At 41.9% G+C, this 27,960-nt stretch overlaps 1 protein-coding gene across 2 annotated transcripts; it reads left to right on the top strand.

Moving 5' to 3' along the window:
- Positions 1–75: 75 nt before the first annotated feature.
- Positions 76–27,949, top strand: gnav1 (guanine nucleotide binding protein (G protein) alpha v1). Of its 2 annotated transcripts, XM_084344618.1 has the most exons (9): positions 76–500; positions 2,081–2,172; positions 9,590–9,682; positions 10,373–10,533; positions 12,467–12,595; positions 20,764–20,893; positions 21,058–21,129; positions 24,130–24,217; positions 26,593–27,949. In XM_084344618.1, the coding sequence occupies exons 1-9, from the start codon at positions 374–376 to the stop codon at positions 26,781–26,783; spliced, it is 1,083 nt and encodes a 360-aa protein (XP_084200744.1). In that variant the 5' UTR covers positions 76–373; the 3' UTR covers positions 26,784–27,949. The 2 variants fall into 2 exon arrangements, with proteins under 2 accessions (XP_084200744.1, XP_084200745.1); XM_084344619.1 differs by lacking the exon at positions 24,130–24,217.
- The last annotated feature ends 11 nt before the right edge of the window (positions 27,950–27,960 follow it).

The following is a 27,960-nucleotide window of genomic DNA, read 5'->3' as shown; positions in this document are numbered from 1 at the left end:
GGAGGAGGCACTTTTCGGATTATCTGGGGTCTTTGCCAAGGCGGCAGAGCTCAGTTTGAACCGCTGCGGCGCACAGTGACATAACAGCTCGGTGTTTTCTCGGTGGAGAAAGTACCACCCATTAAAATCTGCCACTTGGAGCGATGCGTAAAATCACCTCTGTCCCACAACTCCCGCGGTGAGTCTGAGGATGTTTCGGAGATGGCCTGAACTTTTTTGAACCACAGACTTTTTCTACTCAGTAACCCTGCAATTTGCGCAGTAGCTGGCCGGCTCGGAACATGCAGCCTGAAGAGAAAAACTCGGGTTGATCCCAGTGTGGACTTCAGTGTTTCCTCTCAGGCCGGGCTCAGAGAGGAGATGAGCGCTCGGGATGGGACTGTGCCTCGGTACCGAAGTCACAGAGGAGAAGAAGGCGAAGATACACAGCGCCAAGATAGACAGAGACCTGTACGAGTCCGCCAAGCGGGAGATGAACGTGGTTAAAATACTCCTACTGGGTGAGACTGATATTAACTCTGCTTCAACTCACCTGACAGAAGTTTATCCTCCGGACTGTTATCTACCTGAGTGTGTGCACATGTAACATACAGTATATGAACTGTACCTGTGTTCATAACTGGATATTTTCAAGTGGAGGACATGATTCAAGTCCTCATGCAGGCTGGAAAGTTTACCAACCAGTTTGTTTGAGACAGACTCAAATATATTCAGGAACCACTGCTGGTGAATGATTGAGTCTGACCTCTAGGGCTGCTGCTACGATTACTTTTTTACCTGAAAGGGGCACTGTGCAGTTTTGGAGAGGAAATTCGAACTCAGTATCTTAATATTTACAATATAAATGAGGTAATAATAAAAACTCAGAAATAATTAGAATAAACAAGCTGTTCTCAGAGGAAAATAAGGTCCCAGAACACTGTTTGAAGCTAGGAAGGTGGCAGGGTCCGCCATATATAAACAAAGTAAAACAGTATGAAACTGTGTTGTCCTTTAAGGTCAGTTTGTTTATTTAGTTTGTTTAGACACAAAAAAATCAGTCAGTGAAGATCTTTATCCTCTGATTAAAAATGTGTCCCCAAAACTACATAGTGCACCTTTAAACTAACAGCAAACTGTCTCCATCACTTGTTTCTGCACAGTGTAAGTTCAGTGAGAGGATAGGATCACAGCGTTGCATACATGTTCACTTCAACATACATGAGTTTTGTCTGTAGTTAGCTCCTACATTACATCCTGACCTGACCAGACCTGGGATTTGTATTTACAACAGTGGTGTTGCACTCAGAAACTGTAGGGGGTGCCAAATAGCACAAAATGCCAATTTCTACATAATGTTGCTTTAATCGATTAATTATTTGGTCTACTAAATGTCATAAAATAGTAAAAAAAAAAAAAAAAAAAATGTCCATCCCAGTTTCTCATAGTCCGAGGTGATGTTTTTAAATGTCTTGTTTTCTCAGTCCAAACCCAAAGATACTCAGTTTAATAGGATATAAACAAAGAAAAGCAGTAATCCTCCATATTTAAGAGGCTAAGAAACAGCATTTTCTGCCATTTTTGCTTGAAAAATATAGATAAATGATTAATCTACTATCAAAATAGTTGCCGATTACAATTTTGTCGATCGTCTAATCAATTAGTCTAATCATTACAGTCTTCTGACCACAGATAAATAGATGCAAGTTTATTGTGTTTGATCTCGTCTTTTTAATGTAACATTATGTTGAAATCGTCAATTTGTGCAATTTGCCCCCACCACTGTCCTAAATACAAATCCCAGGTCTGTAACAATGTGTCAGATGTAACGTAGGTGCTAAATACAAATAAAACTTGTTACATCATAACAAAGTAATGTCTTGAAAACGTGTATACATGTATGTAACGCTGTGATCCTACCCTCTCACCGAAGTTACATAGTGCAGAAACAAGTGACGGGGGGGCGGAGTGGCAGAGACAGAGACACCATTCACCCTGAAACAAGACACTGGACCATCAACATGACTCTGAAGCTGCTATTTTAAGGTAAAAAAAAGTTACATAATGTTGCTTTAACCACTATTTAAAAACTCGCCTCTAGGTGCAGCAGAGAGCGGAAAAAGCACTTTGGTCAAACAGATGAAGATCATCCACAGTAATGGATTCACCAAGCAAGAGCTCAGCAGCTTCAAGGTTGGAAACACACACACACACACACACACACACACACACATACAAACACCTGATCAGACTCGAGCCTGGTTCACTCTGATGTTGTTTTTTATCAGATAACAGTCCATTAGCATACAGAGAGGTTGGTGTCATGGGTTCCAGTAGAGGAGAGCTGGATAACAACATTTCTCTTGTTGTAGAAAAGTTGTAGAAAACATATAAATTACTTCAGTTGATCAGTATGTAATCAGCTTAGGGTTAGGCTATCGTTGTAGTTTAGTTTCAAGTATGAATAGAGGAAGTCAAGAGGTCAGCTAATGCTGCAGGCTCGACTAAAGTGAAAGTTAGATGACATTAAAGAAGGGGCAGCAGCGGTATGAGTTTTTCACGGCACGGAAACCATCTCAGAAAATATTGTGCTATAGGGAATTATGTAATGTAATTATGTGATTATTAAAATGACCCAACAAGGAATAAAACAGGACGGTTTTTGGGTTTAAAAAACACTTTATTATAATCTCACAAAATATTCTAGTCCTGAGAGACATTAAACTTAAAAAATTAATTAGTAAAATACTAATATGGTAGAAGTCACTGACTTGGATAAGTACACGGTATACCTTGGAAACGGTGTATCGCTGCAGTGATGGAGGTGTGATGGAAAACAAGGCGATGCTTGGTTCCTGTGGGGGACTGAGATTTCTCATGATACCCAGGGTCAGATCCAAGTTGGTATGCAGTGGTTTGGCTCGCATCTGCTTTTCCTTCTGTGTCTGTGTGCGACTGAAAGCCAAATTCCTCCGTTGTATTAGGGGTTGGGATGGGGTGGGGAGGATGAAACGGTTCAACACACACAGACACACACAAGCACACCAGTTTCACCCTCTCAGTTTGTTTTCCCTGAAGCCTTATCTTCGTCCACATCCCGCTTCTTTAACCTTTTCCCATATTCTTTCCCTCCTTGCTATTCTCTACCTTTTTTCTCTTTTTCTCTCCTGGCCTCCTCCTCTTTGCTATGCATATACATAATGAATATGTGGTGACAGAAAAGGCTTTCTCTGTCTTCATCGTGCCTCTGATACCTGCGCTGTGATTATTGGGCTGTCAGGGAAAACTTTGTGCAGTGGATGAAGATGATGCAGTGAACTCTGAAACACAATTCACACTCTTAAAAGAGGTGAAACAGACAATAAAACTGCGAGAGTTCATACTGAACTAAAAATGACTATTTATAAAGAGCTGTATTTACACAGATGGTTGGTGTGTGTGTGTGTGTGTGTGTGTGTGTGTGTGTGTGTGTGTGTGTGTGTGTGTGTGATCACCTTATGAGCAAAAGATAATATCTGTCCTGGAAAAATGCAAAACACTGTCAAATTTGGCAGTTGCGGATCGGCCAGGATTATTACGCACTCTCACACTGATATGAAGGTCCCAGCTGTTTGTACAGGCAGCTGGGATGTTTGAATGCATTCCTAGATATTAAAGAGGCCTCAGCTCCTTCTCTCCACTCCTCTCTCCTTCTGCTGCCTCTCCTGTCTCTGTCACCTTATCTGCAGTTCGCTCCTGTCAGCACAAGCGTCATACTTTCTGTTATTAGACCGTGCTGGAGAAAGTAAGATAACAGAAGAGCAGGTCAATTTCTGCTTTAATCAGTTTGAGCGAGTGTTGTTACGATGCTGGAATTTCTAACTTCGAGACCTTGAAAAATATCGTCTCGATGCCACGTTGGATACCACGAGGAAAAGTTGACACAACATTGATTTTAGAATATTTTAGATTTTATGAAAAGATGAATATGATATATTCTCAACAACTCTAGTTTGAGCAAGTACCAAATGAAATGTTTATCAAGAACTGTCAAGTCCCAAAATTTGGCGTTGAATGTCCTGTTCAATTTACAGTCACATTAACTTTGTCTTTGATCAAAGTTCTTGTTGTACTGTTTTCCATATTTGAGAACGTCGACTTTTATTTCATTTTTATTTACTTTTACTTTTAAAATTCTTGAAAAACGTTATTGTTTTGATATCAGTACTGAAACATCAAACAGGACTAAGAGTCTAGAGCCATGCTAATGGAGCTAAATGCTAACATTGGTGCAAACAGACTTATAATAAGAAAGCTAAGATGCTCATGTTTGCTAATTGGCTCTAAACACAAAGTACTGCAGAGGCTGATGGGAATGCTATATGTTTTGCAGACATTTGGTCTTAAACCAAACTGAATTTTTTACCCTTCAAGGATGCAAGATAACAGTATAAGTTCACCTAAAAATAAAATTTCAACCATTATCTACTTACCCCCACGTTGATGGAAAGTTCAGTGAAGATTCATAGTCCACAAAACATTTCTGAAACTTCACAGCAAAACAGAGTTGAAGCATTGACACTTGTTGGGATATTTCAATCTGGACCAAAGTGGTCAACCAACCAATGAACAGATCCCAGAGCCATCTTGCTAGCATCGCTAAAACCTTTAAATGCTACCCAGCACCAAGTTGAGTGAGTTATTTAACATTTTCATTGTTCAGAAGTTCAGTTACATTTTGGATCCTTCTTGCGTTGCATTTACACAAATATATAATCAGTATGCAGAGATATTCTTTTTCATATGTGCAAGCATGCAGACAAGCATCAACACATGTTTAATGACAGTCGTGAAACGTCTTTTGTTGTCTCTCCTGTCAGTTGGCTTTGCCTTTGTTCTCAGGTGATGACGCCCTTATTTTCAAGTGGAAAATGACACTCACCCACAAACCTGCCCTTCCCTTCCCATCACTGACCATCCCCGATCTCCCACAGCAAACACAGACACACCCTCCCCTAAACACACACACACATATAAATGAGCTCATCGTTCTTTATCAGGCCTCTGTGCATATTGTTCCACATGTGTTTGTTTCTACCTCTGACGCCCTTCCTGCTATCTCGAACAAGTGTCTGTGTGTCCACCAGTGCAGTAGTAAACACCTCCACCCCGTCTTGGACTGGACAGGTTGTCCTCTCCTCATCACTATTCCGTCTCTCAAATTTCCCATGAAGACACAGAAAGGTATTTCTCTGTCTGGCTTTATGTGGCCCTGCCAGCCAGGTTTGTATTGTGCTAGGACCGTGACAGGAGAGCCTGGTTGAGAGGAGTAAGGGGGGGAAAGGTAGGAAGGGGGCTCCTCTTTGTCTCATCCCTCCTTTATTTGCAGCCCGAGGCCGTGGTGTTGTTTTTACTGTGGATAGGCTGATGGACTCTCCCTTCATCCTCTTCCAATACACACAAGTCTGAGTCAACACAAGTAATGCTATGTGTGTGTGTGTGTGTGAGTGTGTGTGTGTGTGTGTGTGTGCACATGTTGGCGCGGCAATAACATTTATGAACTGAATTTGTGTTTTTTTCAGCCTGGAAGCTTCTTTGTTGATTCAGGTGTGTGCATGAGTTTCTTTGTCATCTTGAAAAATGCGATGTGTCTGAGAGTTTTTATCACCTGGAGCAGCTCTGAGTTTTTGGTGTGGGACGTCAGTAGAGCAGTCAGTAAACTTATAAACGCATATACTCAGTAACACATTACTATCAGAACAGTGTTTGGTTAATGATTAAGTGTCAAGCCACCGCCAGTCCAGTCGCATTCTCTGTTGTTGTGTTTTTGTAGCAGAAGCTGTGACACCAGACAACTGCTAACGGCTGTTAGTTTTCTGTGTTCGGGGAACAACAGGCTGGACAAGAACAATAGTTCAGTGTATGTGGATGGAATTAGTGATTACACTGTTGTAATGGGAGTTGTAATATCTCCGCTGACGCACAGTGAACCGCAGTTCTCACAATGCTTTAAACTGTGGTGGTGATGGTGGGGGGGGGGAGGCATTAACAGTCAGCAGGAAACAAAGGTTAGAAAGTTGTGTGTGGTTCCTGTCTGTTGGACTTCCTTTCAAAGTGACACACACACACACACACACACACACACACACACACGGTTGAAAACACGGTGTCTTATTACTCCATACTTTTCCAGAGAGGTGACGTATGACTGATGGTGGATTCAGATTACCATACAATGACACACCTGTGGCCCCAGGCTGTGTGTGTGTGTGTGTGTGTTTGTGTTTGTGTGCGTGTGCAGGCATGCATTGGTCAGTAACAATTAAAAGAGCGGCACAATGTTTGTCTTTAATGGTTAATAGAGCCATGTAGAGTGTTAAGTGTTTGTTACTGTTATTAAAGGTGCACTATGTAGTTTTGGGGAATAAATTCTAATCAGAAGAGAAAGATCTTCATTGACTGATTTTATTTTATGCCTAAACAAACTAAATAAACCAACTCGTGTTTTAATGACTGAATAAACTGAATAAACAAACTGACCTTAAAGGACAACACAGTTTCAGACTGTTTTACTTCGTTTATATGTGGCGGACCCTGCCACCTTTCTAGCTTCAAACAGTGTTCTGGGGAGTTTATTTTCCTCTGAGAACAGCTTGTTTATTGAGTTATGGAAATATTCAGTTACGGAAATATTAAAATTCTGAGTTTTAATTTCAAATTTCCTAAAACTAAACAGCGCCCATTTAAATGTTACTTCCTGTATATTTAGAGGGACAACTCCTTTTTTTCTACACACACAAGTGTCTGATGTTGTCCCGAGTTTAGCCATGGCCTCCCTCCTCCCACCTTTACTGTCAACACTAAACTAAAGTAAGCCTTGAGTCAGAGAGGGAGGAACTTGGAAACAATTGATAAGGCGGACAAAGGTGGAGGGAGGGAGGGAGGAAGGAAGGAAGGAAGAATGAACCAACTGAAGACAGAAACCAGAGTACAACGACTGGATCAGAGACATGAGACAGGCAGTAATTTTGTTAGTTGTAAGTCCAGGGGGGTGGACAGATAAGGAGCAATACCTGTACGACACAAAGCAGTTTAATAAATCCAATAAATGCAATAAAAGGGTAGGGCTAAGTGGTAGGGGCAAGGCGTCTAGGTAAGACTTGCCAAGACTGAATTTTCAGAGGGATCCTAATGACAGAGGAGAGGACTTCACACAAAATTGTATATCTGGCGTTATTTCCAGTTACATTGTCTTGCTCATGGGGACAACAACAAAGACCATTTCATCACACAATCAACACTGCTTGTAGCTTTTCAGTTGATATACAGATAAACTTCTCAAACCATAAGACTGCCATCGTCCGTATATCACCGACTGCCTAATTTATAGTGACGTTCATGCTCATAAAACATGCACCGTAGAGATCCAGTATCCAGTGTATTGTTCTTAGGACTGTAAGAATGTTGTTATAATGAAATCACATATCTGAGCCGATGACAGTGTCGGTGAGGCAGAGGGAGACAAACGCCCAGAGCCGCTTATTTCTGACACAAATCAATGCAGCGCTGTCAGCTGAGGTTTTCCTGAAAGACACTAATTTTGTCCCCGACGCCGTGGTGTCAGCAGCCCCTCAGCCCAGCTCTCCTGGTTTGAGCACCTCGCTGACTTATCTCACGTCACACATTTCACCAGGAGAGCCACACGTCTCAATCTGTGGACACTGAAACACACGCACACACACAGAGAAGAGCGACCAGACTGTGATAGAATCGTGATGGAATGTGAGGCTTATCTTTAGTTGGCAGGAGAATGATGGAGGGTATAACACACACACACACACATACACACACACACATACACACACACACACACACACACACACACACACACACACACACACACACACACACACACACACTCTTGCCAGCTCTCTGCAGGAGTCGCTGTGCTCATCACTAAAATCTCAAGTTGTCCGAGCACTAAAACAGAGTTATGAGTTTCATTTATGTGAGTAACACGATACTTTCACTCTCTTACGCTCTCAATAAGCCTGATAGCTGGTCCACGGGGTGTGATAGAGGCAAACACACTCGATAAGCCCCACATACACATACATATACAGCAAATATGCACAAATTGAGGTGCAGCAGAAAAGAAGAAGAACGCAGTTAGTGGTGTGTTCAAGGCCAGCCAGCTTGAATTTGATTATTTAAAGGGGCACTATGTAGTTTTGGAGAAGCAATTTAAACTCAGAATTTTTATATTTACAATATTAATGAGGTAATAATACAAACAGAAATATTTATTCTTTCCATAACTGAATAAACAAGCTGTTCTCAGAGGAAAATAAAGTCCCAAGAACACGTTTGACGCTAGAAAGGTGGCAGGGTCCGCCACATATAAACAAAGTAAAACAGTATGAAACTGTGTTGTCCAGTGAAGTCACTATTAATTTTATTCAGTCATGAAAACAGAGTTTGCTTATTAAGTTTTTTTAGGTATACTGTATAAAAAAAATCTTTCTCTTCTGATTAAAGTGTCTCCCCCAAAACTACGTAGTGCACCTTTAAGGGGCCACATTGGAACTGTCAGTTTCTCATTGTCCACGTTACAGCAACCATTAAAGCTTAAGCCACAAGGGGCATGTTTGGATAATCCTCAGCTGCACTATATATAGTGAAAATATATATTAATTAATATGAAAATATATCAATATTTTCATATTAACAATAGATCAAAGAGGTCGCTTACACTGACAAACCCACAGATGGTTATCAGCAGACTGCAGTTCCCCTCAATTCTGCAGTGTTTAAGCCTCTTTCAGCTCCTTGTTTTGTCTTCCGTTTGTTTTTTTACAGCCCAAGACTTTACTGTTTTCATTCAGCCTCCCTGCTCTCATAGTGTTTTGTTTTTTGTCAGCTGCAGCTGTTCTCAACAAAAAACCCAACTGTACACCACCACATGCCATATAAAGAGACTAGGTGGTGAACACAGTGGAACATTTAGCGGCTAGTTAGCCACGTATGTACCTCAAGAGTTGGTGGAGACTAAAAAAGAGCTAAAAGAGAGGGAATATTAGACAGATATTAGTCAGATGACCAGAAACACCACTTGTTTAGGTGATTTGTCAGTGCTGTGTTTAGAGTTTGTTCTGCTGCCTCCAAGTAGCCAAAACCTCCATCTGTGCAGCATTGAATGCAACAAGTACAGAGCATATCCACAGCACACACACAGGTTTACAGATTATTGAATATGTGTGTAAAAACTTTCAGACTGGCACTGGTTTTCAATCAGCTCTATACATCAGAATCAACTCAAATCAGACTTTCTTGGAATATGACCTGATCAAGACACAGTCTGGCAGATAATCACATGTAAAACCATCTGATGAGCTCAAATTATGGTTAAGCAGTTATGGGTGGTTTAATATTTAGAGTGATACAGGGCTATTGAGTTTGATATTGGATTAGGCTTGATTGAATTTAAGGGGACTGTTGGGCCTTGGCGGAGATATGCACTCTGAGTGCCATTCTAGTTTTAATAGTTTTGTTATGTGATCCAGTGAACTAGGCTTTTGTCTGATTTTCTTTGTATTCATGACCTTAACCTGTTAACTTTGGTGTTCGGCAGCCTGCAGTGCTGGATAACCTCCTGACCTCCATGAAGTTTGTCCTCCATGGCATGGGAGTCCTCCGGATCAACCTGGCTAACAACAGGAACAAGGTAGTCTGTCTCTATGTCAACACGTCTGTCTGTTTTCTATCTGACATTTTGTACCTTTGTTTTTGTTTTATTTCCTTCAGACCTTTTCTCTGAATCAGTCGCTTTCTCATTCTTTTCCCTCTGTTTAAATGTATCCTTAGATTTTGTGTTTCTGGTTTTCTTGCACTGCCTCCAGACCTCCACTAGAGAGCAGCATCTCAGCGCATCTCAGCGCCGCAGCCACAGCTGCAGTCTGGCACCACACGCACACACACACACACATACACACACATACAGCATCAGTTTGTCTGCAGATAGAGAGCAGAAAGTTGGACAGTAGGTGGGTGGTTTGATTGTGACGTTCAATTTGATTTGAACTTTATTGTCAAAGTTATCGGCGCTCATACGCTCGCCGCCCACTCAACACTTCCTGGTGGCAGATGCTGACCAAATAATTTCCTCTATTAAATGTCAGCAGGGTGTGTTTGTGTGTGTTTGTGCGTGTGTGTCTGTGTGTGTGTATGTGTGTGTCTGTGTGTTTTCAAGTCCATTCATTTCTGCATCTATACTGATTACCAAGTCTAGAGAGCAGAGACAGACTCCCAAACTTTTCTGTCATTTAGGCTCACATCCTTTTTTCCCATCTGGCCTCCGCCCCACCCCGACCAGCCGTCCATCCATCCATGAATGTGTCTCTGTCTCTTCTTGTAGGTCCACGCCCATTCTGTCCTGTCGTGTGGGCGGTGCTTTGATGAAGAACAGGTGCTGTTTCCTTTCCTTGGCCATGCCCTGACCTGTCTGTGGGCCGACCAGGGCGTGAGGGCGGCGGCGGCCCGGGGATACGAGTATGAGCTGAATGACTCGGCGCTGTAGTGAGTACTCTTTCAACACACACTCACGCTGTGCTGAGGAGATGCAGGGGTCTAATTAGCTGGACTCAGCAGCTGATGCTTGGCCGTGTGCTCGCTGTCACTGGGAATCAGGGTCTGGAGAGTGGGAAGGAAAGAGGGAGGGAGACCAACCCAAGAAAACTATAATCACATGTACAGTACCTCTATGGCTGTTCCACGCATCCACATAACACCTACGTGCGTTTTGTATTCGCCTTGACTGTGTTCGTACAATAGCAAAGCAATGCTACCCAAAAACTGCTGAAAATGAGCTTGTTTAAAATGTGAATATTAAGAAGAAGTCAAACATGAGCTGACTCAATAATGAAAGTGAATAAGTGAGGAAAAATTAGAAACAAGTGTGGAGGGGATGGCGTGTGTGATGCAGGAGTAAGATGGAGCTGGGACCCTCCAGGAGGCCGTCTGTTCTCATCCTCCACCCCAGCGAGAGGCCTCAGCTCTGGGGTTATCTACACCGACAGGCCCCCCTGGTTCCCACTGAGAGCGACCGTACATCACCATCACCCTCCGCTCTCCTCAGACACGCATACACACACAGGTTCATACTTGTATACTTGTGAGGACCCTTATTCGCAGACCCTTACCTTTATCTTAAAGGAATTATAACATATTTCAGGTGTGCTCAGTTTGAGTTTTTCTACTAAATGAGTGGCTTAGATTATCTGGCTAAACTCCTGGCTTGTTTAAAGGGGCTCTATGTAACAATTTGTAGCAATTTACATGCATTAATCACTTTTTTATTGGAAATATGTGAGCAGATTGTAATCTGACATGAAAAATGAGACCTTCCCCATCAAGCCAGATTTGTTTAAGTTGTTTAATGCTGGATTTCTTTGTGAAGCACTCGAGTATCTCATCTCAGTGCCTCTCTCCGCTCCACCAGCAGACAGCAATAGTCGCTAACCTTAGTTTAGAAATGGAGTCCGCTAACATTAACTAACGACCGGCTTTTATACAAATGTCCACTATGGCTTAAAGATGAACTGATTAGAATTTGATGGCCAAAGGTCAGAGGTCAAGGTTAGTGTGACCTCACAAAACACCAGTGGCCATTGATACGATTACTATGATCAAATTTTACACAAAGGTATGATATACATAGACATTTGATATTTAAACGTCAGAGGTTAAATCACGAAGTTATCTCTGTACACTTTGCAGTTTTTTCTGCTGCCCCCAAGTGTCCAAAAATCAGTCGACACAGCCCTCTGAAGAATTGAGAACTGGTTAAAATTTACTCACTAAAAAAGTGATCCCTCTCCCAGAAACTCAGAGCGGTCCTCACAAAGACAGAGGTACGCTCGCATGATGTCTGCACTGTGCAGCGTCCGGCAGGCCGTGTGTTTTTTAAGCAGCAGGATGTGTGTCGCTGTCCAAGAACCTGATTCAGGATGACTAGTTGAGAATGTCACAGTCAGTTCAGGTAGCGGGAGACGTCACTGTCTGTGTGTGTGTGTGTTTGGAAAAAGATCACATCTCGCTGAGTGCAAACACACACACACACACACACACACACACACACACACACACACACACATGATACAGTTGATTACACTAGCTGTGTTAATAGCTAATCTGTGTTTGAAAGCTTAGCCTCAGTGTGTTATTATGGTAAACCACAGTGTGAATATTCATCGTGATGAGCCGCTGCGCCCCCTGGGGCTCCGGCCTTATCACTGCACACCCTACCCCGCCGCTTGGCAGCTGACACGGCCACAACACACACACACAATGTACGAGCCTACAAATCCACTTCTGATACCTGATTTTATTCTCTTTTGATCTCAAGTTTCTCCGCAGGTTATTAATTTTTCTTTTCCCCCTTGTTTCTCCTCTGCCTTTCACCTTTTCACACCCTTCTTTCTCTCTCTCCCTCCTCTTCCTCATTTTGTAGTTTCTTTGAGAACATGGCCCGCCTCACTTCTCCAGAATACGTGCCGACAGAGACAGATGTTCTGCGAGTACGGCTGAGGACGACCGGCGTGATAGAGACCCAGTTCAAAGTCAACCACCTCATTTTCAGGTAGACACCTTTCCCCTGGCTGTTTATGAAGACGTAATACTACTGATTCACTCTGAGCTGCTGCCATCAGGTCTGCCCTCGACTTCTCTGGGAGCTGTCATACCAACTTACTTCACTTCTTTAGCTGTGACACTCTTATCTCCGTCTACAGCCATGTGATAGGCCCGAGATGTGAGGTGGAGATCTGCGGCTTCATTCAATACGTCAATACAGCACCTTTCAGTCGGCTTTACATTCATCTACTGACTACACACACACACACACACACACACACACACACACACACACACACACACATATTCAAAAGCACCAGTGGGTCGGTCTTATCAGCGGAGAAGCAGAGGGCAGGTATCTGAGCCCTGGAGGCTGATGTCGGATGACCATATTCATCTCTGATCAATGAGCCGCTGTCACATAATACCAACTTCTTTATCATCCTCGAATGGCTGAACTCATTTCCTGAAGGAGCCGATGGTCGTGACAGGGCGATGGATATTAATGAACCTGATTTCTCTGCTGCAGAACACAATGCAGAACAAACCAACATCAAGGACAAAGCCGACATTAAAATACTTTGCTTGTCTTTTCTTCTTGATGTTACAGATTTTTTGGTAAATGTGGGCTTAAAGGCAATGGTATCAGTTCAAACATTTTCCACATTGATACCAGCGCTGTCTGTGTTTTGGTAAATTATACTTTTTTAAATAGCTTTTTTTGTAAAATAAAAACAAAATAACCAGAACATTTCAAAGGCATCCATTTTAGAATGCTGTCTTATTGAACATTAGAAAAACATGTTATATGATATACAGCATCAAACTGGAAGTGTCTGAAGTTTTTTTGAAGAAAATTGGCAGGTGCTTCCTGAACGTTTGCGTTTTAGGGTCCTGACACACCAGGCCGGCCAACGTCGGGGCCATTAGTGAGTGTCTGTGACCCAAGTTGTTGCAGGGTGTCACGCCCAGTTGGGACTAGTCGGCCGTTGTCTCCGACTTTTTGGCCGATTGAGTGTGTTGAATCAGCGCAAGAGCCCCTACGTAACAAATCTGTGCCGGAGAAGAGAAACATAAAAGAAAGGGATGGAAAACCCTGTGAGCCTGTTGCCGTAGTAGCCATTTCACCCTTTAGTGCGGTTTCCCACCATATTTTCACCTCTACCTCTTAACCAGTGTAGAAGTGGCTCTATTAGCGAGAGTGGGGTGAAAAATGATCATATCACCTTATCTCTTTTATCATAACAACGATTTGTATATCCACAGTCCTGAGTCTTCCGGTCTCCCTTTTTGAATGACGAATAAAGACAGCCGCTGTCTGGTGGTGTGGAGACGTATTGAAATAAAACACACAAAAAGATAAAAAAATGGAGAGATATTTCCTATCATGCGGGCGCAGAACGTTGAAGCTAGTTGGCAGTTGGCTGTTGTCTTTGTGGTGTGTTCAAGTGCAGCTGTGGGCAGAGACACAGGAGACGTGAGGGGACACAACAGTTGATCCTCGTCCCCACTACTTCTTTGATGTTGCTTTGGTGTGTCTTGACAATAAGCCTTTAAAATGATTGAAATACTGAAACAGTTGAAGTTGAAGTTGAAAGACTAATTCCTCTAGGGACAAATAAAGTTATTTTGCATCTTGAAGTGGCAGTCAAAAAGTCAAGTACTAAAATAAATTGAAAGAGTTGAAAGACAAGAAAAAGTCAGTCAAAGTCCTCATCTGGGGACCATGAATGTACAAAGTTTCAAGACAGTCCATCACATATTTCAGTCTGGACCAAAGTGGTGGATTGCCATCTATACATGCTGCTAGGCTTAAAACCATTTAAATCCAAAAACAACAACTGGCTGACAAAAAAGAGAGATGGACACTTTACCTCGGTATGAACGGTAGACTAGAATATATCATTCTGAGTCTATCTGAAGGATAACTCATGAAATAGCAGCGTGACCCATGTACTCTGAAACAAATGATGAAGATTTATTCCAGAGCAGTAATTTCTCTTTCCAGTGAACACTGAACATTTGTGGTCCATAAAAGTGCAGATCATGAGGTCAGTTTATAGAGCTCATAACGACAGCCTGTGGACTGTGGGTGAAGTTTCACAGTTTGGTTTTATTGGAAAGGTAATGGGCCGTGTAGGGTTAACAAGGATACATTCAGCACTACACACATTTCAGTTTGTGTGTGTGTGTGTGTGTGTGTGTGTGTGTGTGTGTGTGTGTGTGTGTGTGTGTTTGTGTGTTTGTGTGTGTGTCTGTGTGTGTGCAGCGTATCTGTCACATCAACAAAATCAGATTACTTTCCTCCTTCTTAGTAATGTCTACCTGAGGAGCACCGCCTCTCTTCCTGCCACAATAACAACCTGTCCTTCATCCACACTCCACATTACATCCCATATGAATCAAAACAATAAAACACATTACCTCAGCGCTTCATAAGATCTCTGTTTAGCATATAAACATTGTAGAGCGAGTCAGTTTGTCAGCGGATGACTTCGGATGAGGCATTTGTGTCACATCTAAATCTTGTTGTAAGTCTCCGGATGCCGCTGACTTGTGTGTGTGTTTGCATTTAATGCCATAAACACATTTGACGCGATTCGACAGTGGAAGTATTTCACATCAGGAAAAGTTTCACCTGCAGAGAAACACTTTGATCATAGCTGCATCTGTTGTCTCGTGCAGATAAACTCTGCTTTTTCCTCGCAGACTTACTGTTTGCGTCACTGTTGAATCGCTCAGAAGCTGGTTGTTTATGATTTTTATTTATTTATGTTTATGTGTGGGTTTTTTTTCCTGTGAGACACTGTGATGGCGACGTCACCACAAGGTGACGGTGTCAGATCTGAGTCCCAGGTGGTGCTGCAGGACGGAGCCCAGCCTCCCCTCTCTCACACACCCACTCTCTTATCTGCCTGAATTCTTGAGGAGATAAATAATTGGATAGTTAATTGACACACAGCACCATGAGAGAGTGTGTGTGTGTGTGTGTGTGTGTGTGTGTGTGTGTGTGTGTGTGTGTGTGTGTGTGTGACTTTGGGTGTGTGTGTGTAGGTTCATGTCTGACTTGGAGACATCAAGCCCTTGGGGTTGAGGAAGAGCTTAGCATAAGTTGATGTAATTATTTCAGACTTAAAAACAAAAAGGAAATTAAAGGGATTTTTGGAGAAGTTGATGGTTTGTGTTTGTCAGAAAGAGAGAGAGAGAAAAAAAGACAGGCAGGTATACAGGGTAAGTTTTCCCATTCAGACATAGACAGTATGTAGTTTTACTAACTAATAATTTGACAAATAATTTTCTGAAAGTCCCCCTCCAGTCAAAAATGTGTCTTTCTTCATTGTCCTACAGTTGAATGTTTGAGCTACACTGTGTAGAACGATGTACTGTATGTGCAGAGTTTGTTGCTAGAAGGCTGTTTTTACATTCATAACTGAAGTTTCTCTGAGCCCCTTGAAAATCTGATTTCAAAAGACAAATGGTTTGGAAGCCAATCCTGGTCCAATATTCAGCGTACACAAGTGTGATATGGAAACTTGAAGCCTCCAGTGCACACACGCTGAGAATGGACTTTACAGTGACGTAGGAAACATCATGTGAAATGAAAAATGTGAATGAAAATGAAAAAATATTCACATATTCTGTTAAGTTTTAATTTATTTAAAGGATTTTAATGTGGTAATTATTACTTTGTTCCTGAGAAACAGTGTCAGACACACATTAGAGAAGTTAAACGTCTGAAAGGAACAGTTCAACCAAATATGAAAATTAAGTCATTATCTGCTCACCCCCATGCTGATGGCAAGTTGGGTGAGTTTGTAGTCAACAAAACATTTCACAGTAAAACAGTGTTGCAGCATTCTCATAAACAACTGAAGTAGATGGGGATAGGGTTTTAAAATGTAAAAAAAAAAAAACTGAAAGAAAAAAATGTATTGGCACCACACTTAGTCCAGTGTGATCCAGATCTCCTGAAGCTCCAAAAGCTCCAGAAGTGTTGATTTAAAAAGAGGTAATTTACACCCTTTTTATGCAGAAATCTTCACTGTTGCTGCTAAGCTAAAAGTGTGAGTGTGAAAACGCTCGGCAGTGTATCAAGGGTGTAAATAACGTCTTTTCAAATCAAAATCCAAGGCTTCCACAGACTAAGATTAAGCTGGACGAGCTGTGTGAAGCCATTTAATGTTTTTGATTGGTTGTTTTTTTACATTTTAAAACAAGTCCCCATCTACTTCGGGTGTTCAGCAGAATGCTGCAACCCTGTTTTGATGTGAAGCTCCAGAAATGTTTTGTGGATTTTGAACTCTTCACTCAACTTTACATCAGCATGAGAGTGAGAAGATAATGACTGAATTTTCATTCTTGGGTGAACTTATCCTTTAATACATGTGTGGAGGGGATCTTTAATTAAAGACAGATTAGAGTCACTAGATTTGATATATTTGGAAAGTCTTGGTTCATAAAATATTCCTTTTCAACATTTGAATAATGGTGGTGTTCATTCAGCAGAGGCTGACTACAGAGTAGATATGTAAATGGAGATTTCTGCCCTGGCTTGGTCTCATTTCGTAAATATTGAGGCTCCACTTGTAGCTAACACGACGTGAAGCTGTCTCCCTCAGTTCAATGACTGTCGCTCTCTTGGTTGATACTCAACGTTTCTCATCCGAGCCAGCATCTGCATCCTGCACTCCTATTTTTCCTCTATAAGAAGTGATTCATGTTGGACTTGACAGTTTTTAAATGATTCTCGCTCTCTTGGTTTTGCTGCACAATGTGTTCGCTCTGCTTAATCTGCACCTTTGGAGTCATAAATTAAAAGTGGGTTAAAAACACAGGCCTTTGATTGGTCTATGCAGACTGTGTCCCCAACATTCCCAGGCAGGTTCTGGGTCGGGACCTTTGTGGGATAGGAAAGCAGTAGTTTATAGTTGTTATGATAGCATTATTTAAAAAAAGGACAAATGCAGGTCTGAACTCCACTCAGACAAAAATCTCTCTCTGCATGCAGAATTTGTGTGTGTGTGTGTGTGTGTGTGTGTGTGTGTGTGTGTGTGTGTGTGTGTGTGTGTGCATGCGTGTGTGTGCGTGAGTGAGTGCATGACTCAGACAACTTTAACTTTACACCCAGACACAGCCTAGTTTGCATACAGACATCTTGTTTGACCTCTGACCCATCAGTGTAATAAGGATCTGGGTCTTTTCCTGCATCATTAACATCAACTGCTCTGATAATTACAATTACAACACTGCAGATGAGGGTGAACATTATGGGGCAAGGGTGGCGGGTGTGAAGGGAGAAGAGGGGGAAAGGATGATGTAAACTGAAGAGGAGGTTTCAAACAGTTAATCATGAAAGCTGAGAGGTAAAGCGATAACTCCTCACAGTCTGCTGGCTGTCCATACTGTTGTGTGCGCTGCAAAAAAATTCTGTATCTGCTTTTCCCAGAGCTTTGAAACACATCAGTCCTGGAGTTTGTGCTTCAGTTGGTTCTGTCTGACGATGACGGTTAAAGGAAGATTTAGGTGAGGTGGACTCTAGACTGAGGTGGACACCTAATGCTAAACCAAATGAAGAAGGTGACTCACGCCAAGTACAAACAAGAATCACTGGTGTTATAGTCAAATTTTAGTTTCAAGTAATTTTTAGCAATGCTATGGATGGCAGTGTCACTGTGTTGACCCATCACTTGGTCCAGATTGAAATATCTCAGCAATTAGACTTATATGAAGGCTGCTGTCTTTTGTTCTGGGAACATTGTCAACATTTAAGGTGTCCAATACTCTTTTTGACCAAAGACCTTCAAAACTTAATAACATTCCCATCAGGCTCAGCTGTACTTTGTGTTTAGTGCTACCTCCACCAAATAGGTCACGTTTTCACCTGTGTCTGTTTGTGTGTTGGTTTGTCAGCAGGGTTATGAAAAAATTACTGATGGGATATCCATAAAACTTGGATGGAGGATAGGTCTCGGCCCAGAATAGACCCCATTAAATTTTGCCGCAGATCAGGATAAAGAGACGGATCCAGGAATTTTTTCTCACTTTTTTAAACATTGCAAATTTTTCGACATTTAAATATGTTTTATTTGATATTGGATTACATTACACCTGAAGAGCATCAGCGTGTTAACATTGTTATTGTGAGCATGTTAGCATGCTGATGTTAGCATTCAGTTTAAGCCTTACTTTGTCTCAGAGTCCTCTCATTCTGTCATTAAAGTAAAGTTAATCAAGTGATTTAAGTACACAGCTCTGCCTTTCTCCCTCTGGAATAAGCAACTTGAAAAGTTCACTCGCTGCATTTTTTGGTCAGCTGCTCAGTTTTTAACATGTCTAGCCTTTCGGGCACATTTGAAAGCAGGCTGCTGGACGCCGGACTTGACTGAACATGATCTGCACAATGTAATTGTGGTCAGTGTGTATCTGTGTACACTCATAAAGCGGGCAGAACACTCACTCCCCGTCACTGTGTGTTATTGGGGTGGTCGTGCACGTGTTTGTGTAATGAAGCATCAGCTTCATTGACACGTCCTGTGCCGGGCTTCCATTTCCACGGAAAATTTCCACCATAAATCTCATGCTTGTGTTTTTCCACCTTCACTGTTTGTTTCCCTCTTTGTGCGTCTGTTTCCACATGTTCATTTCCCCTCTCAATAAAGAGCAACATTAACTCGATGGATGTTCAAATGGAAGGGGCGAGATGGCACATCTGGCTTTGAAAACGGGTGAAGTGGGACGAACTGATCTGTCTGTCTCTCTCTCTCTGTTATTCTGCTCGTATTCTTGTTGTATTTCTCTCTCTCGTCCTTTTGGAGAACATTGACCTTTACGCTCCTTGTGCTGCCGTGTTGTGATTGTCTCTGGGAAAATGTTGTGATTGTCTCGGTGAAAATTGAAAAAGGGGGAGCCCGGTCTACAGGGACACGCTCATCTTTGTGTGAGTGTGTGCGCAAGCGTAAATCCCGTATTTTAGGAATATGTGACCTTATCTAAAACTAATACAATCTGTCATTGATCAGAGAAACCCCTCAGTGCTACAGTAGGCTGCGCCATCAGCATGCAAGGTCATGAACACGCAAACAGCACAGCCTCACACTCTTCCTACTAGAAATTGAATCCTGATAAAGAACATGTCAGTCACAATGAGATTTCACTCTGTGTACTCATACACACACACACCCACACACACATACTGTATAGTATGTAGTAGTAACCTAAATACAATGCTACCTTCGCTCTCTCATGAATGATTTGTTCCCCTTATTAGTATAACATCACACAGGGCGGTGTCTTTCACAGTTTTACGTCAGACAGCAGAGATCTGGATTAAAATGCACAATATGTAAAATGATGTGTTGTCTTGTTATCTGAGCAGCCAAAGGAACGTCACTTTTTGGAATATTTAAGAGTGTAGGGTAAAAGTTTTTTTTTTTATCCTTAACATCCGAACAGTGGCTTCTTCTTTGTGGTGAGAGACCTTGATCTGTGTGCATGTGTGTCTGTGTGTCTGTTTACTCTCTTTAAGATCTATGATTGGAGTGTGTTGGCTGCTAAATCAGGAGCACCTGGGCCCAGAGTCACAGTGTGGATGTCTCTTATTCATCCACACTTAAAGGCTGTTGCTACTTTCCTTTGGTTTTCTTCTCAAGTGTTAAATTCTTTTGCCGCCGCACATCCGTCTCCTTTTGTCATGGCCCTATCGGTCAGGTTTAGCTTATTCAATTATTTTTTATTTTATCTTATTCAGCTTATTTCTCAGGAACAGTGCATTTCAAACACTCATTTTAAAGCAGACATTTTGACAGGTCGTAGCAGGAAAATCACAGGTGCTAGCGAAGGCCCTGAAACTGGCGCACCTAAACAGGATGCAGCCATCATTTTAGCCATTGTTATTAATTACACCTGTGTTTTTTTTTTCCTGTGATGACACTTTCTACTGTGAAAAAAGCAGAAGGAGGCTCTTCTATTATGCACCTAGATAATGTGCTGGTGCACCTAATGAATGAATGAAAAACGTTGCTGCTTTGCCGTTTCCAACACGTTCATGACATCAAATGTGACACACCAGAAAAACAGAAAGGAAAACTCATCCCCTTGCAATGGGAAAGATGTCAATCGCCTATTTTAAGCAGGTTTACCCATGCATCCCTGTTCTCTGCATCTCCCTCTGTGTAGGATGTACGATGTTGGAGGCCAGAGAACCGAGCGGAGGAAGTGGATTGGCTGTTTTGAGGACGTCAGGGCAGTGCTGTTCGTGGTGTCGCTCAGCGGATACGACATGACCCTGGTGGAAGACCCCTCCATGGTACGGCTGGTCCTGCTCTCCAGTCAAAGCAACTGGGGACCGCTTGTTCAGGCTCACCCGATCAGATTATGTTCTGTTCACGTAGCCTAAGATTTAAAAGTGACATTGTCTGCTCCCCCTGCACCTCTGCAGCTGTATGATGGTCTATTGTCTCCTCTCTGCAGAATCGTCTTCAGGAGAGCATGAAACTCTTCGCCGCCATCTGCAACAATGTTTTCTTCCGCAGCACATCCATGGTGAGAAACTCAGCAGTCGCACACTTCCTCCAGCTCAGGAGGAAAGATGCAGTCAAACAAACAAAAATCCATTTTAAAATAATCTGTAACATTTAGAGAGCTCTCTCCTGGGGATATGCAGAATTTTTTTTTTCTTTCATTTTTTACTGTAAGTCACAATAACTGAAAAGGTCGGTCTGCCCCAAAGCTGTTTAAAATACCATCCTATACTAACATTTTAATAATTTGCAGGATTCAGTACAGCTTCATGTAGCTGCATAGGCTCTGGCGTTTCCCCCTTATTGACTGTGTTGCTCTGCCCAGCTTCGTGTGCACGTTGTGACTGTATGTAAGGCACTGGTTGTGAGCGACATGACCCATCCAAACCCTCCTCTCATGTCAGAACCACTGCTGTCGGTGGTCACAAAATAATGTGTAATGACATAGTTCAAGGCATTAAAAAAACTATCTTATAGCTCCGTTTGGCAAAAGTGTAATATAATATTCATAACTATGTTTTCATTAGTGTATAATCACCTGAAACTAAAAAGCATTGTGTTTTTGTTCAGAACAGGGGAGTCCAAACTTTTTCACTTTGAGGGCTAAAACTGATAGTAATGGTGGATCACAGGCCAAAAGCAAACACCTATTGTGTTGTTTTATTAAGATCTTAATTCATTTATTAGTTAATTAATTCCTTAAATTGTTTTTTTCCAATTGCCCCTCAGTGCCCGCATAGTAACAAGATACCAAGATCCTTTAATTAAACTGTCTTTCTGCCCATAGTGCTCACACAAATTAATGATTAGGGATCCTACATATTAAAAACTGCATCATCAGTGATTCATATTATAATGTTTTTTTGTTTTTTTTTTCTCTAGAAACATCTAGCAGGCCAGATCAAACCTTACGGTGGGCCAGCTTTGGCCTGTGGGTCTCACTTCAGGCAGCCCTGTCTTAGAACTAGCCTTTTATATCTACAGAGGGAGCAGGTCCTCTTTAAGGACGTTATAATAATACCTGGACGCAGCCATGGAGGAGAAGTCCCATTCATTCCTATGAAAGTTCGTGCGGCTCGTCTAGATTTTGCAAATGTTATTGGACTGAATGGATCAAATTATGACAGTCAAATGAGTCATTTTGTGAGAGTTGTGACATTCAAGAAAATGTATCCACCATTTTACAGACGCTTCTTTCACAAGTGCCCTAGTGCATCACTTGACGATGCAATTACACGGTCTGGCGACTACGAAAACTGGCTTCAAAACCTGGTGCTCGTCCTGGGGGCCTGTTCCTCTTCCACAGAGTCCGCTATGTTGCACCGCCATGTTTATACCGTATCCCAGAACAGGCAAACCAAATTTTGGCTCTAGAGAGGTCCTTTCACATTTTTAGCGGCCACCATTGGAGAGAGGGCGAGGAGGGTTATGAGTTTGTGATATCTGCAACCACACCGCTGCTGCGGTTGAATTATCCACCACTGATCCTGAGACTGGCCAGTAGATGAAGCTTTATTTAGACAGAAAACGCAGAGACAACAGGCTCCAGCTGAAGAGGGTGTGGATCACAGTTCACTTAACAGTTCAGTTGGCGGACACACGGATGAGTGGAGACACAAACAAAATCTCTTTGTAGCTCTCCATTTGTTCTCTATGACACCATGAGACAAGAATAACACTAATGTGTTTAATAAATGCTGTTTCCACGCGCACACAAATACCGGGCCCCGCCTCAGCCCTTTGTCTCCGAGTCTTCTGTCACTTGTAATTAAACGGCGAGTTGTAATTAGGGTGAGCTTTGGCGAGGTGACATTTTCCCCTCTCTGTGTTTTTCCACTCTCGTTTCCGGTAAATGATCACATTAAAACAAGCGTGTGACGAGCTTGTTCAATTTATTCCACTTAAAGCATGTTGATGCGAGTGTCATCTGCAGTTAAGAAAGCTCTCACTGTGAACACTGGTTTTAACTCTCTGATGGTGGAGAAAGAAACCTCCAACATCTGACTAACCAAAGGCACTTGTGTTGCTTTAAAGATCAAACTTCCGTGTTTCAGCGTCAGTATATTCAGATCCTGAGGGTGAGTGAATGAAGAATGATGTCATTAAAACTAATGCCACAGACAGAAAATATCAAAGATCTTAGCGAGAAAATCACACTGTTAAACCAAAGTATCCCTTTAAGTAAATGATTCTTTTTTTAGCCATAAAGAAATGTTATTTAAGGCTCCATTAGAGCCAAATGGGCAATTAAAAGTCTGTTTGAGACGTGTTTTATGTGGACGCTTGTGTGTGGGCCTGCACGTTAACATGGCAAACAGGCTCATTAAACAAAAGTGTTTAATGATACCTTTTTGTACGTGGGAGGGAAATTTGTAACCTCCACCTCAATTAACTCTTCACTGCGGCTGGTCAGTGATAATTACACACCTAGGTGTTGCTCTGTATCCTGTTCATTGAAAATCGGCTCTACCTCATCCCTCCCTCGTCATTATCAGTGCGTTTGTGTTTTTGCCATCAATCAGGCCGGAAAGAGAGAACTCGGTCGTAGTTTTAATTGGTCGACTACAAAGCCAAAAGCACCCATGAAAAGTGGCGGCAGTCAGGCACAAGTAGAGTTTTCGAGGCGGGAAGGCATTACAGCAGAAGGATGTATGAAAGTAGCAGCTGAGCTTGTTGAGCGGCTGCACTGCAGACGACACGAGTGATCGATTGCACACTGATGACTGGAGCGAGTCATTGATCCGCCATCATCACCCTGTGCTGGTACCATCAAAGCTATTGATTTTCACATTTTGCTTACATATCTGCAAAGTGACAATAAATGTGGCGATATTTGAATGTGATTTATTGGTTTCATCATTTGGTTGGTTATTACAGCGCTACAGGTGGGAGTCACCAAATCAAATCAAGACTTTATTTTTCTCGTGATCTTTCAAATTGATTTTTTTTTTTGATTGAGGAAGCCTTTTAGCTCTCAGCTGATTGTGTTTTTTTTTGTGTGTGTGTGTGTCTTTTATTGCAGATTTTATTCATGAACAAGATAGACCTTTTTCAAGACAAGATTTTACACTCTGGGCGACATCTGAGGTTATACCTGCCACAGTTTAAAGGTAGGCCTGATTTTTTGTGATACGCCAATCCTTCCCATAAACTTCTGTGGAGAGCACATCAGATACCATGCATAACAAATCTCAGGTGAGGTAGCATGTAGAGCAAGAGAGTCCGGGCAGGGTGGAGGTTGGGGTTGGGGTTGACGGATGGGTCAAACAAACACAGGACTTAAGTTAACAGACACAATGTATTTAATTATGTCATGTACTTATAGGTGCAATTTGTAAGAATCTGCCACCTCGAATTCATACGCCAGACAAAGAGGGGGCATGTAAGCCGGTGCTGTCTACTATCGGACTATCACCTCTTATGGTACAAAATGGCGAGGGGCTAACTCTCTGCAACACAACTAATATATGTCTTCGACATAACGGCAAAACTGTCATTTCCTCCCATTCTGTTGATGTTTGTTAATATTTGAATGTTTTAAACTAGAATTCTTACATATCGCACCTTTAATGTAAATAATCAGCTGTAGGCCTGATCTAACCCACACAATGATCTTTTCTAAAACCTAACCAAACTGCGACCGTTTCACAACATTAACCATTTGTGTATTATTGTATTCATGTTATCATGACAACGACAGGTCACCTGACTATGGATCTATTCTCCACAGAATAAGGAATAATTTGCTCTGAGCATCATGAACATTTCACTGTAACCGGTTTGGAAAAATGAATGAATCACGCAAAACAAAGACTTCACCTCACAAATCCAGGGATGTATATGCAAAATGTCAGTTAAATATGTGACGGTTTATAACATCCAGGAATAGTGTGAAGCGAAAATATCTTGACGGTCAGTGAATTTGAAGAAAACATTACTTTCAGCCATACAAACCCAATCAAATCAAAAGAAGAGATCAATGTTCACAGTTATACCTACAAAGACAACCTGATAATAAGCACACAGACACACAGATTGTGTTATTTTCGGTGGGATTTTTGTATCCGCTCCGCTCAGCATTTCGCTCCCCACGTCTCAGTGGGCTCAACAGGGGCTGTGTCCTCTCTGCTCTCATGCAAATGTCAATATAAATGCTAAAACTCTCGGGATTGGGGTCCACCAGCAGAGCAGACGTCTGTTTCACACTGACCTCAGATGTGACGACTGGTCTGATACGTGTCTCACAACCTCTGTTGTTCCATGTATCACCACAGTCGTATTTCAATTTTTAATTGGACACTATAGAGCACAATTAAAATTACAAAAAAGTGCACATTGTTTGAACTATTATCTTTCTATTTCCAGTTATCTGCTTGTTTAATCTCGTTGACTAATCAGGGCCACTTGTTATGTTTCAGATGTGAGTTGGTAATAGTGAGAAAAAAATTGTTTAATTCTACCACTTTTTAACATTTTTCCCACTTGTCCAATCGGGTAAGAGAGTTGCTAGATTTATTTGCCTGACGCGGTATTTTACTCGCCACAGGGCAATAAGGCAATCCTTATTGTTGAGCCCTGCAATAATCATCTCACGACCCCTCAGATTTGTCCTGTGACCTTTTGGAAGCGCCTGACCCCCCCGAGGTTCGGAATCACTGCACTTAACCTCCAAACTGTAGTCTATATAAATGAGTTGAAAGCCAGCCCCACCTCCCCCAGCTAGAGCAGTAAACCTCTACTTTCACAGTGTTGTATCAGTGTTAACAATCTAATGATGTTGAATATAATGATAAATCAGTCACGTGATACCTTAAGTACATTTTACTGATGATACGTATGTACTTGTAGGATTTTTGAATGCAGTTCATGCAGGAAGAGCGTTTACATGGATGTATTTTTACTTCTACTTAAAGGTACACTACAGTATGAAGTGTTGGTAATATAGTTTTTAATCAGGAGAGAAAGATCTTCACTGACCGATTTTTTATGTCAAAACAAAAAGTGTTTTCATGACTAAATAAACTGAATAAACAAACTGATCTTAAAGGACAACACAGTTTCATACTGTTTTACTTTGTTTATATGTGGCAGACCCTGCCACCTTTCTAGCTTCAAATAGTGTTATGGGGACCTTATTTTCCTCTGAGAACAGCTTGTTTATTCACTTATGGACACAATAAATATTTCTCAGTTTGTATTATTACCTCTTTAATATTGTAAATATTAAAATTCTGAGTTTGAATTTCTTCACTTCCCCATTTCTTCTTTCTGCCCCATTAAGTTAAGGGTCTGAATACTTCTTCTACCACCGCTGAGCAACAGTAAATAAGTTCTTTCCCTGCAAAACTCAAATATGTCATATTATAATTTCCCTGGTTGGGATCCACTGGCCTGATATCTTAGAGAAGCACTCTTTCAGTTTTCTGTGGAGCCAGATTTTTATCATCATGAAGTCTGATTCCTCCCCCACTTATCTCTCCTCCAGGCGCAGACTGCGACGTGGACTCGGCCGCCCGCTTCATCGCCGCCACCTTTGTCTCGCTCAACGCCACGCCCAGCAAACTCATCTACCACCACTTCACCACGGCGACCGACACCTCCAACATCCAGGTCGTCTTCCAGGTGGTCATGGACACGATCATCAAGGAGAACCTGGAGGCCGTGTCGCTCCTCTAACTGTCAGCGGAGGTCCAACCCTTCACTGGACAGTCGGTCTCATTTCAAAAGACTAAAATAGCAACAACAAAAAAAAGGATTTGAACAGGACATGAAGATCATTTGCACCAAACATACTGTCTCTGACACTCTTTGCCACTGTTGGATTTCATCTTTTGTGATGTTTGATTCTATGGAGCTCAGAAAAACTGAAGAAGGACCTTTGTTGTTGGGCTAGGCCCTAAAATGAGGGCATTTATATCTCTGTACTGTACTTTAAAATCAGACTATGAATGGTGGTGCCACTTTTTTTGAAGACTTAAAATACACATGCCATTCATCTGCCCATCTCCTCCTCTGTGTGTGGGCAGGACACAGAGGGGGTGAGGATTTACTGTTTGTCCGTTACCTCCTCGCCGCAGGTTTCACTCATGCATACCATCGTGTGTTTTCCACTCATCCATCACTGTGACTGTGCGTCACACCCTCCTAATTAGGCGGTGATCGCTCTAAAAGCACCCCAGTTTGTGTTTACTCATCCTGAGCGGATATCACATACACACTCCGTTCATCGCTCGGTCCCCTGACTCTTACCAGTCATCAATGATGCTTACTTAGAAATCGGGAAAATGTGGGTGAAGAAACATCTCTGAAGCCTCCAACTTGTGTTTAATTGCCATCTTTTTCCTCTTTTTTTTTTTTTGCCTCTGATGATTATTGTTTTAGTATCTTGACACACACACTCATAAAACCTGATTATCAACCAGGATGATGCCTGCTACATGTGAATTGTGTGGCATTAACTCTGCTGGGCTCCCCTGAGAGACTGACTGTGTTATCACACCAGCTCCTCCGACTCCAGTAATAAGCAAGATATGGTAATGACTGATAGGGTCTGATATGGATACTGAAGGTGAAAGAAAAGAGAAAAACACCCCCAAGTGCCTTATGATGAAGTGGTTTTGCTCTCGTATACGTGTATGAAATTTCTGCGTAGCCTATTTTTCCTTTTTTTTTTTTGCATTTCATGCTGTTTCTCTGCTCTTTAGGTCTTACACACCATGTTCCCAGACGATATTATGGTTTGTACTTTGTGTTGTGCTCAAACAGCAGTACAGAAATAAACCCGACAGGCTGACAATCTTATTTTGACATCGTATTTTAGGTTTCTTTTCATGTAAATGGGTAAAAGTAACAA

This window comes from Pagrus pagrus (genome assembly GCF_965226575.1).
Source record: "Pagrus pagrus genome assembly, chromosome: 2".
Lineage (NCBI taxonomy): Eukaryota > Metazoa > Chordata > Actinopteri > Spariformes > Sparidae > Pagrus > Pagrus pagrus.
This window is presented reverse-complemented; position numbering and strand designations above follow the sequence as displayed.